Source organism: Triticum urartu, chromosome 7A (genome assembly GCF_056163025.1).
Source record: "Triticum urartu cultivar PI428250 chromosome 7A, HENAU_Tu73, whole genome shotgun sequence".
Classification (NCBI taxonomy): domain Eukaryota; kingdom Viridiplantae; phylum Streptophyta; class Magnoliopsida; order Poales; family Poaceae; genus Triticum; species Triticum urartu.
This window is the reverse complement of record NC_141879.1, coordinates 11,069,527-11,088,764: the sequence shown is the minus strand read 5'-3', so window position 1 is coordinate 11,088,764 and position 19,238 is coordinate 11,069,527. Positions and strand designations below refer to the sequence as shown.

Here is a 19,238-nt window from a genome sequence, read left to right as displayed (position 1 = left end):
TTGAGCTCGAAGATTGTTATTGTTGTTGTATTTCATTTCATTGGAGAGTAGTCTCGATCTACTGCTTACTTACTTGGGAAATACATATTTAAGAAGCTGATTAAGCCAGTGAGCTTAATTAGCCAGGCTAGCTGCTAGTTGGCCATCCCTGCTGCTGCTGCAGAACCAGGGGATGCGGGGGTGCCGATAGAGTAAGAGCACTGCTGCACGGTGATCTGGTCGACGGCGAGCGTGTCGGTGGGGAACGGGCAGGAGCCGGTGTGGGTGCCCTGCAGCGGCTCGCATGGCGCCGGGGTGACGCCGGTCGACACGCCCTCGACGTCGGCGCAGTTCCACGACACCTTCCTCTCCTTGGTCATCTCTGCGGTGACGTTGGCCATGCAAATGCCCTTGAAGGGCGCGCCCTGGATGCCCTGCATCCTCGCTGCCTCCTTCCACACGCCGGTGGCCACCACGTCCTGGTAGCTGATGTTCTCGACGACGGGCACGGCCGTCTTGTCGTAGCCATCGTCGGGGTGGGACTTGTAGTCGCCGGTCATCCAGAAGACGCGCTTCATGCCGTCGAGCCTCATCCGGCGCGCGTAGACGTCGCGCACGTACGCGCCGCGGCCGACCGCCGTCTTGATCCGCACGGCCGACTCGGTCCCGATGGCGGTGATGTCCTCGGCGCGCACGTCCCGGATGCCCCCGGACATCTCGCTGCCGAGCGCGATCACCGCGCTGGTGGGCGACACGCAGGTGAGGCGGCGGACCACGATGTGCTCGCTGGGCATGCCGACGGCGATGCCGTACTCGTCCCAGCCGCTCTTGATGGCCACGCAGTCGTCGCCGGAGACGACGTAGCAGTCCTCGATGCGCACCTGGGAGCACGAGTCCGGGTTGATGCCGTCCGTGTTGGGCGACTTGGTGGGCGCCAGGATGGTCACCCCGGACACCACGATGTTGCGGCTGTAGACCGGATGGATGTTCCACGCCGGCGAGTTCACCAGCGTGACGTTGGAGATGAAGACGCCGTCGGTGTGCATGAGCTCGATGAGGTAGCCGCGCGTGTACTTGAGCTTGCCGGACTTGTACTTGGACCACCACGTGGCGCCCTGCCCGTCGATGGTGCCGTTGTTGCCGGTGATCACCACGTCCGTGAGGTTGGACCCGGACACGAGGCTCGCGTACCGGCCGCCGGCGTGGTCCCGGCCGCGGCCGTAGGAGGGCAGCGGGTCGATGACCGGCCACTGGGCCACGTCCTGTGTCCCGAGGATGACGGCGTCGGCGTGGAGGAAGAGCGTGAAGTGGCTGGTGAGGTTGAAGGGCGCGGTGAGCCACCGGCCGGCGGGCACGTAGAGCATGCCGCCGCCGCCGCCCTCGCCAGAGTACTGAGACAGGTGCTCCACCGCCTTGCGGAACGCCGCCGTGTTGGAGGTGTTTCCGTCGCCCACCCCGCCGAAGTCCAGCAGCGACGCCGTGTGCTCCCGGCAGCTGGGCGCCATGTAGGTGCTCTGCCCCGCCGCGCCCGCTTGCGGCGGCGCGTGCCGGCGTGCCGACACCGCCGTCGCCGCCAGGAGGACGGCGAAGCAGAGGATCTGCAAGTGATTGCACATGAGGGAAGCTCACTCAGAGATCTGCGACCAAGTGTTGAAACTTGAAACAGGAACAGAGTGCAGGAAGACAAATGGGGAACGATGAATCAACTGTGATTTTCGCCACTGATTCGAGCCAGAGCAGAAAGTCCCAAAGCATGGGCATTTGTGTGTGCCTGTCAGAGCAGAAAGGATGTCGTTTTCTCCTTGTATCTTCATGGCCATTAGAGCATATCAGGATGCGCGCCAAGGTGCATCCTAACCAAGCGATCGATGGAGAAAGAAGAAGAGGCGAAAGTATAACAAGGGGGGTGGGGGGGGGGGGGGGGGGGGGGGGGAATCAAACAGAAACCAAGGAAGAAACGCGCTGCAGTGGTGACTGTACTGAAACAGCGTGAAGCTTTTAATTGCAGGGCCGGACCGGACAGGCATAAAGAAAGGAAGAAGAGTAGCGAGCGGTGCTAGGAGAAATTAAACCGAAAGGGAAGCCATGAATGGGCGGCGATGGATGAATAGCAGAGGCGAGGTTGGTGGTGGTGGTGGTGGTACAGCATAAGCACATACCTGGAGGAGGAGGGGTGGCGCCTGCGGCGACGCCATTGCTGCTGCTGCTGCTGCTCCCTCGAGAATCGAGACGGGGATCTCTGCCCCTGTCTCCGGAGGACGGAGCGGAAGCCGGAAGGGATTGGCGGATTGGGTTGTGAGACTAGGATCCACCCCATCTCGCTCTATTTATAGGAGGAGAGGAAGAAGAAGATCCATCCAATCCAGACCAGCATTGCCTTGGGGTGGCGCTGAGCTAGGAGGCACGATCTTAATGCACTAATTGCACTTTACAAAATCTTTCCATTATTTTATTCTCATTATGGTGCTATTTATATTTATTTATATAGCCGACATTAACTAGTTTCCTGCTGCGTTATCGCTCCCCTCTACCTCTTTTGCCTTTTTCGCCGCCTAATCTTAATCTTGATCCATGCAATGCAGCCAAGGAAGGCAGTGCTGCACTGCTGCTCATGGCCTGTCGTCCTCTTCCTCGTCGTCACGGGCGCATGCACTTCGATTTGGCTTCAACTTCACGGGTGGCCACAGCTCTAGTGCCATCAGTGCGCGCGTACTGCCTCTCTTGTGCCCCCGCCCCCGCCGATGGTCACGTTTTACAAGCGGGGAGGGTCACGAGGAGCACAGCGGTGCCACACACTCCGTCCACGTCCAAATTATCCACGACAACGCCACCGGCACCGGCCCACGACACATCCTGTCCTTTCCTTCGACGGGATCTTACGTGGAGATTCGTGCAGATTTTTCTTTTTATTTTTTTATATGTTGTGTCACTTGACCGAGGCTTGATTAAGTTTTAGTCGATTGAGATCCAACCACACCCTTTCTTCATACACACATAGCGCGTATTTGAATTGATATAATCCAACTATCAGGTGTTTATCTACCCCATATAGATTGACTTTAACTGAACCACTAAACCCTTTTGCTGTTTCTCTAGCTTAAAACATACCAAACAGTACAGACGGAAGCATAATTAACCGTACATCACCGTGTCGGTCAATCGAAAAACAAGATTAGTCGGTGAAAACTGACCACGCGCCCCGCCCTGCTGTGGGGTCACAAGGGGACCTAACCCCCACCCGCTGCTTCCCTCGCTGCCGCCGTCGAGGGTCGCTATCGGATGAAGCCCGGACAGTGACGGCAGCGGCTAGACCTCCCCTGGATGCGGCTTCCCTCTCCATGATGATGACGCTGTCGTCTTGGCGATGGTGGTGGAAGAAGCTATGCCCGGTGGTTCGCCCTCGACGCAGCCACCTGTGACGACGCCGGGAGTCTTCCTGAGCATTCCATGGAATACCAAAGAATTGTTGACCCATTGGTACACTATTGCTAGCTTGCTGTGTATATTGCTATTGCATTGCACAAATGAGTACCAAGGGGGGAGATCCTGGCTCCGCCGCTGACTGAAGCGGTGGCTAGGAGCTCTCGATCCACCCGATCTGGATCTGCGTTGGCCGGAGGAACTCAACACGTGGTTGCCTACGGGTGTGATGTTGCCTCGTCGCAGCACCGGCTGCGGCTTGGGGCTTTGCTGCCTGCGGGGCTCATGCAATAGCTGCTGACGCAGTGTCGCCGAGGCTCCACGTCCAAATTATCTAGGAAAAAGTCTATTTCAAACCCTGAATTGGTAGAGATCCGGCGAAATGAACCCCAACGTTCAAATCCCTGCCGATTGCACCCTAATCTATTCGATCCCGGTCCAAATCAAACCTTGGGGTGGTTTTATGCTAATAGGCGCTGACGTGGCAGTGGTCAACCAGGATTCTGACTGGTGGGGCCGCTATCGTTGACGAAGACCAAGTCTTAATGGCACCAGCCCGCATGTATCGAGCGAGTGGGGAACGAAACTAGGGTTCGTTCGCGCTGTGTGAAATCAGAGTGGAGCGGAGGAGAAATCTGAGCGTGGCGACAGAGAGGAGGATGTCGTGGTCGTCGAGTGATGCGTCCGCTCCCGGATACCGTCGAGCTGCAGGAAGGAGGGGGGAGGAGTCGCGCTCGCCGGTGCGCTACCGCGAGAATCCAATGTGCCACTGCAATCCTCCGAGGAAGGCGCCAAGATGGATCTCCTGGAGCCGGCAGAACCCTGGCAGGAGGTACTATTGCTGCGTGGATGCTATGGTGAGAATCAATTTTTTCCTAATTTTCTTCTGTGTAATTGAATTCTTCTCGTATTTCTTCTCCTCTGTGAAATGATTTCTTTTTTGGAAATATTTTGTGCATCTTAACAGCATGGTGGTTGTGGATTTGTGGAGTGGCATGATGATCCTTTGCCGAAATTTTGGAGTGAGCTGATTGGGGATCTGCGTGATGAAGTCTGGAGGCTTAAAGGCGCTGCAACCGTTGCTCGATCTGAAGGTCAATTTGCAATGGTAGCTCCCAGTGAAGATCAAGCCACAAGGGAGGCCATGGTTCTGTCTCTGCTAGATCAACTGAGAGAGAAGAATGAAGAGATAGCTGGGATTAGGGCCAAATATCATAATGTGGTGTTTCTTTTTACTATATTTGTGCTTGGTTTAGTTGCAAGCAAGATGTTAAGTTAGTTCTTGGTTTAGTTGCAGCCAAATCTAATTGCAATTGAGTGTCTGGTTTAGTTGAATGTGTACTGGACAAGTTAAGTTAGCTCTTGCTTAATGTGTAATGGATCAGTTAAGTTGTCTTTTGTATGCAATGAGATTGAGTTTGTGCTAAATGGTTTGAATCTTTTTAGAAAGTTTGAATTATGAAATCATTGCAAATGAGTTGTCTTCAGTTCTTGCTTAATGGCATTTGTTTACTAAATCCATCTAACTCAAATCAAACTGGCAAACAAAATAACACATAAACCTGGAGATATAGCATCCATACCAAATGAATTCCATAGATAAACCTGGGCATGTTTGCAACATGTAGAAAACCTGATACATTATTGTTTTTGGGCATTCTCAAAAGAGATATTTGCACCATTACATTGAAAATGTTTTAAACACTGCAACATCAACAAAAGTACTAGAACTGGCAAGTTGGATCCATAACTAGTAGTTTCCACTGCAAGTGAAGTATTTGTAGCTTGGCACTGAGGATGCAGTCTTTCTTCTTACTCTCTTAGCTCCAGTTCCTCTCACTGAAGAAGATGATCCAGCTTCAGCAGTTGCAGCTCTCTTTCTTGGAGGCTTGAAGTTGCTGGCATTGGTACCAGGTGTAGAGGCTTGTGGAACTTGAGATGTAGAGCCAGAAGCAATGGTTCTAGAAGCTACTTGTGATTGAGCTTGAGATGCAGAGCCACAAGAACTGGTTCTAGGAGCTGGTTGTGATTGAGCTTGAGATGCAGAGCCACAAGCACTGTTTCTAGCTGTTGCAGTTTGCTGGCATTTTCCAAGGCAGAAAAGGAGAGAATAGTGAGGAAATATATCATGTGTAAGCATTTAAAATCAACTAAAATGACCAAGTAATCATGTGCAATCATGTAAAATTATGGAATACCTCAGTTGTGCTCTTTTTCTTGCTAGTCTTGGTGAGATGTGCATTCTTCTTCTTGCCTCTCTCAGGGTTCTTCTTGCACCATGTCTTGTTGTGTCCAGGATTTCCACACATAGAGCATTTAATTATGGATCCATGCTTGCTCATTTTCTTTCCCTTAGGAGCTTTTTTTCTTCTCTTTGCCTGTCATTTTTCTTAGGACTTCATGGCATTCTCACATATTTAGGAGCTACAGGCCTAGGATTTGCAGACACAGGACACATCTCTTCACCTTCTACAGGCTGCAAGCAATGCTCATATATTTTTTGAACACCTCAACAAAGTAGCAAGGATGAATGAAATCTTCAATATTCTTCTTAGACTTGTAGATAGCACTAATGGCATGGTGATAGACCAGCCAACTAGAAATAGCCACAGGACCATGTCCTTTTTTCCAGATCAACAGTGTATTGCCTTCCCCTACCATTGATATGCTACACTTCAAACCCATTTTCTCCATTCCAAAGCAACTCAAGATATTGTGTCCAAGCAATATATTTCTTGATCTTTTTAAATATACCAGGGCATATTTTCCATGTCATTTTCTCACCCTTCTCTTTCTGTTCTTGAATTCTCACCAATATTTTCTTCCTAATATTCTCTCGCATAGAAATAATTGGATAGAACCTAGCATAAAAAATGGCATGGTCACATTGGAAAGAAAACCCTTGCCCAATGCACAGGCTCTGTCCTCATCATGTCCTTAGCCCCTTCAGGTGTCTATTGGGAAAGCTTGGCTCTGTAATAGTTGAAATCTTGCTTATTGGAAGCTTTGGCAACAGCCCAACAATTTTTCTGCCAATCATGAGCTTTGTGCTTCTTCCTCCAGTTACCATATATGTGCCTAGCACACATCCTGTGCTCTACAGCTGGTAGATAGTCCTGCATGGCATTGAGTATGCACTTTTGTTGATCAGAGATAAACACCCAGCCAGCTCCATTGTTGTTGATGTCAAGATCCTTGATGAGTAGCCCAACAAACCATTTCCAAGTTGCATTGGTTTCCTGCTCAACTACAACCCAAGCTAGTGGATACATTTGATTGTTAGCATCCCTACCTATGGCACACGAGAGCTCACCATTCACTGCCCCTTTGAAGAAACATCCATCAAGGCCTATCACTTTCCTGCATCCAGCCTTGAATCCTTGTTTCATTGCATTGAAGAAAACACAGAAACCCTCAAATATATTTTGGACCATGTTTGTTGGATCCAAACACACAATAACAGTGCTTCCAGGGTTGCTCCTAAGCTGCTCTAATTGGTAATCAAACACTCTGGTATACTCACTCTTCATACCACTCATCAATCTGTACATCACAATTGCCTTTGCATGTTTGCACTTTGAGGTTCAAACATCAGGAAACATGTCTTGCAATACAGTGGCTTTCATGCTTTATATTTTCCACATAGTCTTAGCTAGTATGAAGTGCTCATACCTCTGTGCAATCAACTTAGCAGTCACAAGCCTGTTGCACCTATTTTGTGCACATTCATGCTCATCATTGAAAGTAATAACTTGGAATGTGGATGTTCTTGATCTTTTGGCTGCATAGATAAGCCAAGGGCAACCATCCCATCCACACTTGGCCCTAACTCTGTCACTTTCTGATTTGATGAACCTGATGCTCCTCTTAGTAACCAGACCATACCTTGTCAGAGCTTTACAAAGCTGGTTCTTGCTTCTGAAAACCATGGACAATGCAAAATGTGGTATCTCAGTGTCATTGTTATACCTTGGAAATATGCTCTTTCTCTTAACTACCTCTCCATCATAATCTTCCTTATAACTGTAGTCCTCATCAGAAGAGTCGTACTTCCAATCCTCTTCTTCTCCTGCTATTTGTTGCTCCATGTTGGCAATGAGCTCAATTGGTACTGGACCAGACGCATCTCTTCCAATCCAGCTCATGCTCTGTTTCATTCTTTTCTTGAACTTTCTAGCATGCCTCCTTAGCTCCACCACCTATGAACCTTCTCCACTATCATCACTATGTGGAATGTACTCAAAATCACTCTCTGGATCTGATAACCCACAAGTATAGGGGATCGCAACAGTTTTCGAGGGTAGAGTATTCAACCCAAATTTATAGATTCGACACAGAGGGAGCCAAAGAATATTTGCAAGTATTAGCAGCTGAGTTGTCAATTCAACCACACCTGAAGATTAATTATCTGCAGAAAAGTGAGCAGTAGCAAAGTAGTGTGATAGTTTTGATAATAGTGACAGCAGCAATAGTAACGGTAACAGTGATAGCAGTGATTTTGTAACAAGTGCAATAGTAGCGATAGCAGTAGTAACTTAGCAGAAGCAATATAAGATAATTTTGTAGGCATTGGATCGGTAATTTGTTGTATGATATTCATCATGTAACAGCCATAACCTAGGGCGATACGGCACTAGCTCCAGTTCATAAATATAATGTAGGCATGTATTCCGTAAATAGTCATACGTGCTCATGGAAAGAACTTGCATGACATCTTTTGTCCTACCCTCCCGTGGCAGCGGGGTCCAATTGGAAACTAAGGGATATTAAGGTCTCCTTTTAATAGAGAACCGGAACAAAGAATTGACACATGGTGAATACATGAACTCCTCAAACTACGGCCATCACCGGGAGTGGGCCCGACTATTGTCACTCCAGGGTTGCCGAATCATAACACGTAGTAGGTGACTATAACTTGCAAGATCGGATCTAGAACATAGATATAATGGTGATAACATAAACGGTTCAGATCTGAAATCACGGCACCCGGGGCCAAAGTGACAAGCATTAAGCATGGCAAAGTCATAGCAACATCAATCTCAGAACATAGTGGATACTAGGGATCAAGCCCTAACAAAACTAACTCGATTACATGATGAATCTCATCCAACTCCTCACCGACCAGTGAGCCTACGAAGGAATTACTCACTCCCGGTGGGGAGCATCATGGAATTGGCGATCTGCAACTGCACCAACACATACATAATCTTCCATCTGCACACACTTGTTGTCATCATTCAGAAACATCAAACCATTGATAAGTTCTTGACCAGGAATCAGAAAATTGAACTTCCTTGATTCCTTCAGTGCCATGTGATCCTTCAAATGGCCCTTCACTTCCTGCAGCGACAGTTTGTCTCTTTCTATCTCTGACATAGCTTCCTTTCCCCCAACATACTGCAAACTAGGACCAATTCAGATGAACTCACCACCCAAACGGAAACAGACATTCAAAATCTCGGTCGGGTCCATGATTTCACTGAAATAGACAAATAAGCAGAACCAAATTAACCAATCTTTCTTGCCTAGGAATAAATCTATGGCTAAATCACACAAATATCATATATTTTCGCAAGCAAAATCACCACCACAATCTCGGTAAAACCCTAACCATACTGGCGCAATCACGGGCTAAACTACGGGCATCGGACTAGGATGGCACTAGATGATTACCTTCAGATGTTCACGCCGCCGCGCCGTCACGATCGTCGTCGCCTCGTCAATCATCCGTCGGTCGCTGCTACCTCTTGAGCACTTGCGTTGGTTTTCCCTTAAAGAGGAAAGGGTGATGCAGCAGAGTAGCATAAGTATTTCCCTCAGTTTTTGAGAACCAAGGTATCAATCCAGTAGGAGGCCACGCACGAGTCCCTTGTACCTGAAGGAAATATGCCCTAGAGGCAATAATAAAGTGATTATTTATTTCCTTATATCATGATAAATTTTTATTATTCATGCTAGAATTGTATTAACCGGAAACATAATACATGTGTGAATACATAGACAAACAGAGTGTCACTAGTATGCCTCTACTTGACTAGCTCGTTAATCAAAGATGGTTATGTTTCCTAACCATGAACAAAGAGTTGTTATTTGATTAACGGGATCACATCATTAGGTGAATGATCTGATTGACATGACCCATTCCATTAGCTTAGCACCCGATCGTTTAGTATGTTGCTATTGCTTTCTTCATGACTTATACATGTTCATATGACTATGAGATTATGCAACTCCCGTTTGCCGGAGGAACACTTTGTGTGCTACCAAACGTCACAACGTAAATGGGTGATTATAAAGGTGCTCTACAGGTGTCTCCAAAGGTAGATGTTGGGTTGGCGTATTTCGAGATTAGGATTTGTCACTCCGATTGTCGGAGAGGTATCTCTGGGCCCTCTCGGTAATGCACATCACTTAAGCCTTGCAAGCAATGCAACTAATGAGTCAGTTGCGGGATGATGTATTACAGAACGAGTAAAGAGACTTGCCGGTAACGAGATTGAACTAGGTATTGGATACCGACGATCGAATCTCGGGCAAGTAACATACCGATGACAAAGGGAACAACGTATGTTGTTATGCGGTCTGACCGATAAAGATCTTCGTAGAATATGTAGGAGCCAATATGGGCATCCAGGTCCCGCTATTGGTTATTGACCGGAGATTTGTCTCAGTCATGTCTACATTGTTCTCGAACCGTAGGGTCCGCACGCTTAACGTTACGATGACAGTTATTATGAGTTTATGCATTTTGATGTACCGAAGTTAGTTCGGAGTCCCGGATGTGATCACGGACATGACGAGGAGTCTCGAAATGGTCGAGACATAAAGATTGATATATTGGATGACTATATTCGGACACCGGAAGGGTTCCGGGGAAGTTTCGGATAAAACCGGAGCACCGGGGGGTTACCGGAACCCCCCGGGGGGTTAATGGGCCTTATGGGCCTAATGTGGAGAAGAGGAAGGGGCTGCCAGGGCAGGCCGCGCGCCCCCTCTCCCCCTAGTCCGAATTGGACAAGGAGGGAGGGGCGGCGCCCCCCCTTTCCTTTTCTCCCTCCACCTCTCCTAGTTGGACAAGGAACGGGAGGGGAGTCCTACTCCCGGTAGGAGTAGGACTCCTCCTGCGCGCCTCATCTAGGCCGGCCGCACCCCCCCCCCTTGGATCCTTTATATACGGAGGCAGGGGGGCACCCTAGAACACACAAGTTGATCTTCGATCGTTCCTTAGCCGTGTGCGGTGCCCCCCTCCACCATATTCCACCTCGGTCATATCATTGCAGTTCTTAGGCGAAGCCCTGTGTCGGTAGAACATCATCATCGTCACCACGCCGTCGTGCTGACGGAACTCATCCCCGAAACTTTGCTGGATCGGAGCCCGGGGAGCATCATCGAGCTGTACGTGTGCTAAGAACTCGGAGGTGCTGGAGTAACGGTGCTTGGATCGGTCGGATCGGGAAGACGTATGACTACTTCCTCTACGTTGCGTCAACGCTTCCGTTGCGGTCTGCGAGGGTACGTAGACAACACTCTCCCCTCTCGTTGCTATGCATCACCATGATCTTGCGTGTGCGTAGGAAATTTTTTGAAATTGCTACGAAACCCAACAGTGGTATCAGAGCCTAGGTTTTATATGTTGATGTTATATGCATGAGTAGAACACAAGTGAGTTATGGGCGATATAAGTCATACTGCTTACCAGCATGTCATACTTTGGTTCAGCGGTATTGTTGGACGAAGCGGCCCGGACCAACATTACGCGTACGCTTACGCGAGACCGGTTCTTCCGACGTGCTTTGCACAGAGGTGGCTTGCGGGTGACAGTTTCTCCAATTTTAGTTTAACCGAGTGTGGCTACGCCCGGTCCTTGCGAAGGTTAAAACAACACCAACTTGACAAACTATCGTTGTGGTTTTGATGCGTAGGTAAGATTGGTTCTTGCTTAAGCCCGTAGCAGCCACGTAAAACTTGCAACAACAAAGTAGAGGACGTCTAACTTGTTTTTGCAGGGCATGTTGTGATGTGATATGGTCAAGACATGATGCTAAATTTTATTGTATGAGATGATCATGTTTTGTAACCGAGTTATCGGCAACCGGCAGGAGCCATATGGTTGTCGCTTTATTGTATGCAATGCAATCGCGCTGTAATGCTTTACTTTATCACTAAGCGGTAGCGATGGTCGTGGAAGCATAAGATTGGCGAGACGATAACGATGCTACGATGGAGATCAAGGTTTCGCGCCGGTGACGATGGTGATCATGACGGTGCTTCGGAGATGGAGATCACAGGCACAAGATGATGATGGCCATATCATATCACTTATATTGATTGCATGTGATATTTATCTTTTATGCATCTTATCTTGCTTTGATTGACGGTAGCATTATAAGATGATCTCTCACTAAATTATCAAGAAGTGTTCTCCCTGAGTATGCACCATTGCGAAAGTTCTTCGTGCTGAGACACCACGTGATGATCGGGTGTGATAGGCTCTACGTTCAAATACAACGGGTGCAAAACAGTTGCACACGCAGAATACTCAGGTTATACTTGACGAGCCAAGCATATACAGATATGGCCTCGGAACACGGAGACCGAAAGGTCGAGCGTGAATCATATAGTAGATATGATCAACATAGTGATGTTCACCAATGAAACTACTCCATCTCACGTGATGATCGGACATGGTTTAGTTGATTTGGATCACGTGATCACTTAGAGGATTAGAGGGATGTCTATCTAAGTGGGAGTTCTTAAGTAATATGATTAAATTGAACTTAAATTTATCATGAACTTAGTCCTGGTAGTATTTTACAAATTATGTTGTAGATCAATAGCTCGCGTTGTTGCTTCCCTATGTTTATTTTGATATGTTCCTAGAGAAAATTGTGTTGAAAGATGTTAGTAGCAATGATGCGGATTGGATCCGTGATCTGAGGTTTATCCTCATTGCTGCACAGAAGAATTATGTCCTTGATGCACCGCTAGGTGACGGGCCTATTGCAGGAGCAGATGCAGAAGTTATGAACGTTTGGCTAGCTCAATATGATGACTACTTGACAGTTTAGTGCACCATGCTTAACAGCTTAGAATCGGGACTTCAAAGACGTTTTGAACGTCATGGACCATATGAGATGTTCCAGGAGTTGAAGTTAATATTTCAAGCAAATACCCGAGTTGAGAGATATGAAGTCTCCAACAAGTTCTATAGCTAAAAGATGGAGGAGAATCGCTCAACTAGTGAGCATGTGCTCAGATTGTCTGGGTACTACAATCGCTTGAATCAAGTGGGAGTTAATCTTCCAGATAAAATAGTGATTGACAGAATTCTCTAGTCACCATCACCAAGTTAGTAGAACTTCGTGATGAACTATAATATGCAAGGGATGACAAAAGTAATTCCCAAGCTCTCCGTGATGCTGAAATCGACGAAGGTAGAAATCAAGAAAAACATCAAGTGTTGATGGTTAACAAGACCACTAGTTTCAAGAAAAGGGCAAAGGGAAGAAGGGGAACTTCAAGAAGAACGGCAAGCAAGTTGCTGCTCAAGTGAAGAAGCCCAAGTCTGGTCCTAAGCCTAAGACTAAGTGTTTCTACTGCAAAGGGACTGGTCACTAGAAGCGGAACTACCCCAAGTGATTGGCGGATAAGAAGGATGGCAAAGTGAACATAAGTATATTTGATATACATCTTATTGATGTGTACTTTACAAGTGTTTATAGCAACCCCTCAGTATTTTATACTAGTTCAGTTGCTAAGTTTAGTAACTCGAAACGGGAGTTGCAGAATAAACAGAGACTAGTTAAGGGTGAAGTGACGATGTGTGTTGGAAGTGGTTCCAAGATTGATATGATCATCATCGCACACTCCCTATAATTTCGGGATTAGTGTTGAACCTAAATAAGTGTTATTTGGTGTTTGCGTTGAGCATGAATATGATTTGATCATGTTTATTGTAATACGGTTATTCATTTAAGTAAGAGAATAAATAGTTGTTCTGTTTACATGAATAAAACCTTATATGGTTACACACCCAATGAAAATAGTTCGTTGGATCTCGATCATAGTGATACACATAATCATAATATTGAAACCAAAAGATGCAAAGTTAATAATGATAGTGCAACTTATTTGTGGCACTGCCGTTTAGGTCATATTGATGTAAAGTGCATGAAGAAACTCCATGCTGATGGGCTTTTGGAATCACTTGATTATGAATCAGTTGATGCTTGTGAACCATGCCTCATGGGCAAGATGACTAAGACTCCGTTCTTCGGAACAATGGAGCGAGCAACAGATTTGTTGGAAATCATACATACTGATGTATGTGGTCCGATGAATATTGAGGCTCGCGACAGGTATCATTATTTTCTGATCTTCACAGATGATTTGAGCAGATATGAGTATATCTACTTGATGAAACATAAGTCTGAAACATTTGAAAAGTTCAAAGAATTTCAGAGTAAAGTGAAAAATCATCGTAACAAGAAAATAAAGTTTCTACGATCTGATCATAGAGAATAGTATTTGAGTTATGAGTTTGGCCTTCAGTTAAAAACAATGTGAAATAGTTTCACTATTCACGCCACCTGGAACACCACAATGTAATGGTGTGTCCGAACGTCATAACCGTACTTTATTAGATATGGTGCGACCTATGATATTTCTTACCGATTTACCACTATCGTTTTGGGGTTATGCATTAAAGACAGCTGCATTCACGTTAAATAGGGCACCATCTAAATCCGTTGAGACGACACCGTATGAACTATGGTTTGGCAAGAAACCTAAGCTGTCGTTTCTTAAAGTTTGAGGTTGCAATGCTTATGTGAAAAAGTTTCAACCTGATAAGCTCAAACCCAAATCGGAGAAATGTGTCTTCATAGGATATCCAAAGGAAACTATTGGATACACCTTCTATCACAGATCCGAAGGCAAGACTTTTGTTGCTAAATTCGGAAACTTTCTAGAGAAGGAGTTTCTCTCGAAAGAAGTGAGTGGGAGGAAAGTAGAAAACTTGATAAGGTAATTGTATCTTCTCCCTTATTGGGAAGTAGTTCATCACAGAAATCTGTTCTTGTGACTACTACACCAATTAGTGAGGAAGCTAATGATGATGATCATGTAACTTCAGATAAAGTTACTACCGAATCTCGTAGGTAAACCAGAGTAAGATCCGCACCAGAGTGGTACGCTAATCCTGTTCTGGAAGTCATGTTACTAGACCATGACGAACTTGCGAACTATGAGGAAGCGATGATGAGCCCAGATTCCGCGAAATGGTTTGAGGCCATGAAATCTGAGATATGATCCATGTATGAGAACAAAGTATGGACTTTGATGGATTTGCCCGATGATCGGCAAGCCATAAAAATAAATGGATCTTCAAGAGGAAGACGGACGCTGATAGTAGTGTTATTATCTACAAAGCTAGAATTGTCGCAAAAGGTTTTTGACAAATTCAAGGTGTTGACTACGATGAGAGATTCTCACTCGTATCTATGCTTAAGTCTGTCCGAATCATGTTAGCATTGCCGCATTTTATGAAATCTGGCAAATGGATAAACAAAACTGAATTCCTTAATGGATTTATTAAAGAAGAGTTGTATACGATGCAACTAGAAGGTTTTGTCAATCCGAAAGGTGCTAACAAAATGTCCAAGCTCCAGCGATCCATCTGTGGACTGGTGCAAGCATCTCGGAGTCGGAATATACGCTTTGATGAGTTGATCAAAGCATATAGTTTTATACAGACTTGCGGTGAAGCCTGTATTTACAAGAAAGTGAGTGGGAGCACTACGGCATTTCTGATAAGTATATGTGAATGACATATTGTTGATCGGAAATAATGTAGAATTATTCTGTAAAGCATAAAGGAGTGTTTGAAAGGAGTTTTTCAAAGAAAGACTTTGGTGAAGCTGCTTACATATTGAGCATCAAGATCTATAGAGATAGATCAAGACGCTTGATAAGTTTTTTCAATAAGTACATACCTTGACAAGATTTTGACGTAGTTCAAAATGGAACAGTCAAAGAAAGAGTTCTTGCCTGTGTTACAAGGTGTGAAATTGAGTAAGACTCAAAGCCCGACCACGGCAGAAGATAGAAAGAGAATGAAAGTCATTCCCTATGCCTCGGTCATAGGTTCTATAAAGTATGCCATACTGTATACCAGATCTATTGTATACCCTGCACTAATTTGGCAAGGGAGTACAATAGTGATCTAGGAGTAGATCACTGGACAGCGGTCAGAATTATCCTTAGTGAAATAAGGATATGTTTCTCGATTATGGACGTGACAAAAGGTTCGTCGTAAAGGATTACGCCGATGCAAGTTTTGACACTAATCTAGATGACTCTAAGTCTCGGTCTAGATACATATTGAAAGTGGGAGAAATTAGCTAGAGTAGCTCCATGCAGAGCATTGTTGACATAGAAATTTGCAAAATACATGTGGATCTGAATGTGGCAGACCCATTGACTAAGATTCTCTCACAAGCAAAACATGATCACACCTTAGTACTCTTTGGGTGTTAATCACATAGCGATGTGAACCAGATTACTGAATCTAGTAAACCCTTTGGGTGTTGGTCACATGGCGATGTGAACTATGGGTGTTAATCACATGATGATGTGAACTATCGATGTTAATCACATGGTGATGTGATCTAGATTATTGACTCTAGTGCAAGTGGGAGACTGAAGGAAATATGCCCTAGAGGCAATAATAAAGTGATTATTTATTTCCTTATATCATGATAAATTTTTATTATTCATGCTAGAATTGTATTAACCGGAAACATAATACATGTGTGAATACATAGACAAACAGAGTGTCACTAGTATGCCTCTACTTGACTAGCTCGTTAATCAAAGATGGTTATGTTTCCTAACCATGAACAAAGAGTTGTTATTTGATTAACGGGATCACATCATTAGGTGAATGATCTGATTGACATGACCCATTCCATTAGCTTAGCACCCGATCGTTTAGTATGTTGCTATTGCTTTCTTCATGACTTATACATGTTCATATGACTATGAGATTATGCAACTCCCGTTTGCCGGAGGAACACTTTGTGTGCTACCAAACGTCACAACGTAAATGGGTGATTATAAAGGTGCTCTACAGGTGTCTCCAAAGGTAGATGTTGGGTTGGCGTATTTCGAGATTAGGATTTGTCACTCCGATTGTCGGAGAGGTATCTCTGGGCCCTCTCGGTAATGCACATCACTTAAGCCTTGCAAGCAATGCAACTAATGAGTCAGTTGCGGGATGATGTATTACAGAACGAGTAAAGAGACTTGCCGGTAACGAGATTGAACTAGGTATTGGATACCGACGATCGAATCTCGGGCAAGTAACATACCGATGACAAAGGGAACAACGTATGTTGTTATGCGGTCTGACCGATAAAGATCTTCGTAGAATATGTAGGAGCCAATATGGGCATCCAGGTCCCGCTATTGGTTATTGACCGGAGATTTGTCTCAGTCATGTCTACATTGTTCTCGAACCGTAGGGTCCGCACGCTTAACGTTACGATGACAGTTATTATGAGTTTATGCATTTTGATGTACCGAAGTTAGTTCGGAGTCCCGGATGTGATCACGGACATGACGAGGAGTCTCGAAATGGTCGAGACATAAAGATTGATATATTGGATGACTATATTCGGACACCGGAAGGGTTCCGGGGAAGTTTCGGATAAAACCGGAGCACCGGGGGGTTACCGGAACCCCCCGGGGGATTAATGGGCCTTATGGGCCTAATGTGGAGAAGAGGAAGGGGCTGCCAGGGCAGGCCGCGCGCCCCCTCTCCCCCTAGTCCGAATTCGACAAGGAGGGAGGGGCGGCGCCCCCCCTTTCCTTTTCTCCCTCCACCTCTCCTAGTTGGACAAGGAACGGGAGGGGAGTCCTACTCCCGGTAGGAGTAGGACTCCTCCTGCGCGCCTCATCTAGGCCGGCCGCACCCCCCCCCCCTTGGATCCTTTATATACGGAGGCAGGGGGGCACCCTAGAACACACAAGTTGATCTTCGTGATCGTTCCTTAGCCGTGTGCGATGCCCCCCTCCACCATATTCCACCTCGGTCATATCGTTGCAGTGCTTAGGCGAAGCCCTGTGTCGGTAGAACATCATCATCGTCACCATGCCGTCGTGCTGATGGAACTCATCCCCGAAGCTTTGCTGGATCGGAGCCCGGGGAGCGTCATCGAGCTGTACGTGTGCTAAGAACTCGGAGGTGCCGGAGTAACGGTGCTTGGATCGATCGGATCGGGAAGACGTACGACTACTTCCTCTACGTTGCGTCAACGCTTCCGTTGCGGTCTACGAGGGTACGTAGACAACACTCTCCCCTCTCGTTGCTATGCATCACCATGATCTTGCGTGTGCGTAGGAAATTTTTTGAAATTGCTACGAAACCCAAACGTACCTACACAAACAAATAAATCCTCACAACCAACGCGATAAGGGGTTGTCAATCCCTACACGGTCACTTACAAGAGTGAGATCTGATAGATATGATAAGATAATATTTTTGGCATTTTTATGATAAAGATGCAAAGTAAAATAAAAGGCAATAAAAACAACTAAGTATTGGAAGATTAATATGATGGAAGATAGACCTGGGGGCCATAGGTTTCACTAGTGGCTTCTCTCGAGAGCATAAGTATTCATGGAGGGTAAACAAATTACTGTTGAGCAATTGACAGAATTGAGCATAATTATGAGAATATCTAGGTATGATCATGTATATAGGCATCACGTCCGAGACAAGTAGACCGACTCCTGCCTGCATCTACTACTATTACTCCACACATAGACCGCTATCCAGCACGCATCTAGAGTATTAAGTTCAAGAGAACAGAGTAACGCTTTAAGCAAGATGACATAATGTAGAGGGATAAACTCATGCAATATGATGAAAACCCTATCTTGTTATCCTCGATGGCAACAATACAATACGTGCCTTGCTGCCCCTACTATCACTGGGAAAGGACAGCGTAAGATTGAACCCAAAGCTAAGCACTTCTCCCATTGCAAAAAAGATCAATCTAGTAGGCCAAACCAAACTGATAATTCAAAGAGACTTGCAAAGATAACCAATCATACATAAAAGAATTCAGAGAAGATTCAAATATTGTTCATAGATAAACTTGATCATAAACCCACAATTCATCGGTCTCAACAAACACACCGCAAAATAAGATTACATCGAATAGATCTCCACAAGAGAGGGGGAGAACTTTGTATTGAGATCCAAAAAGACAGAAGAAGCCATCTAGCTAATAACTATGGACCCATAGGTCTGAGGTAAACTACTCACACTTCATCGGAAGGGCTATGGTGTTGATGTAGAAGCCCTCCGTGATCGATGCCCCCTCCGGCGGAGTTCCGGAACAGGCCCCAAGATGGGATCTCGTGGATACAGAAAGTTACGGCTGCGGAATTAGGGTTTTGGCTCCGTATCTGGTAGGTTGGGGGTACGTAGGTATATATAGGAGGAAGGAGTACGTCGGTGGAGCAACAGGGGGCCCACGAGGGTGGAGGGCGCGCCCCCTACCTCGTGGCCTCCTGGTTGATGTCTTGACATAGGGTCCAAGTCCTCTGGATCATGTTCGTTCCAAAAATCACGTTCCCGAAGGTTTCATTCCGTTTGGACTCCGTTTGATATTCGTTTTCTGCGAAACCCTAAAATAGGCAAAAGAAACAACAATTCTGGGCTGGGCCTCCGGTTAATAGGTTAGTCCCAAAAATAATATAAAAGCGTATAATAAAGCCCAATAATGTCCAAAACAGAATATAATACAGCATGAAACAATCAAAAATTATAG

General features: G+C 45.9%; 2 protein-coding genes and 1 pseudogene across 3 annotated transcripts; 1 reads left to right on the top strand and 2 right to left on the bottom strand.

The window, feature by feature from the left end:
* LOC147956905 (putative polygalacturonase) lies at positions 1-2,296 on the bottom strand. Of its 2 annotated transcripts, none has more exons than XM_087534601.1 (2): positions 2,139-2,296; positions 1-1,577 (listed from the first exon to the last, which is right to left on the bottom strand). In XM_087534601.1, the coding sequence occupies exons 1-2, from the start codon at positions 2,172-2,174 to the stop codon at positions 135-137; spliced, it is 1,479 nt and encodes a 492-aa protein (XP_087390727.1). In that variant the 5' UTR covers positions 2,175-2,296; the 3' UTR covers positions 1-134. The 2 variants fall into 2 exon arrangements, with proteins under 2 accessions (XP_087390727.1, XP_087390728.1); XM_087534602.1 differs by lacking the exon at positions 2,139-2,296 and adding an exon at positions 1,687-1,755.
* A 1,588-nt stretch (positions 2,297-3,884) lies between these two features.
* On the top strand, positions 3,885-4,792 carry LOC147956904 (uncharacterized). The gene is made up of 2 exons (XM_087537031.1): positions 3,885-4,256; positions 4,367-4,792. Exons 1-2 carry the CDS (start codon positions 4,059-4,061, stop codon positions 4,676-4,678), a joined length of 510 nt encoding a protein of 169 aa, XP_087393157.1. The 5' UTR covers positions 3,885-4,058; the 3' UTR covers positions 4,679-4,792.
* Positions 4,793-6,353: 1,561 nt separating this feature from the next.
* Positions 6,354-8,775, bottom strand: LOC147956903 (uncharacterized; annotated as a pseudogene).
* Between the last annotated feature and the right edge of the window lie 10,463 nt (positions 8,776-19,238).

Excerpts from the sequence above, each read along its gene's own strand:
- LOC147956904 (XM_087537031.1), top strand. The coding sequence starts at position 4,059 with ATGTCGTGGTCGTCGAGTGATGCGTCCGCTCCCGGATACCGTCGAGCT. Across the intron at positions 4,257-4,366 it reads ATTGCTGCGTGGATGCTATG|CATGGTGGTTGTGGATTTGT; the intron begins GTGAGAATCAAT and ends GCATCTTAACAG.
- LOC147956905 (XM_087534602.1), bottom strand. The coding sequence starts at position 1,740 with ATGCCCATGCTTTGGGACTTTCTGCTCTGGCTCGAATCAGTGGCGAAA. Across the intron at positions 1,578-1,686 it reads AATCAGTGGCGAAAATCACA|ATCCTCTGCTTCGCCGTCCT; the intron begins GTTGATTCATCG and ends AATCACTTGCAG.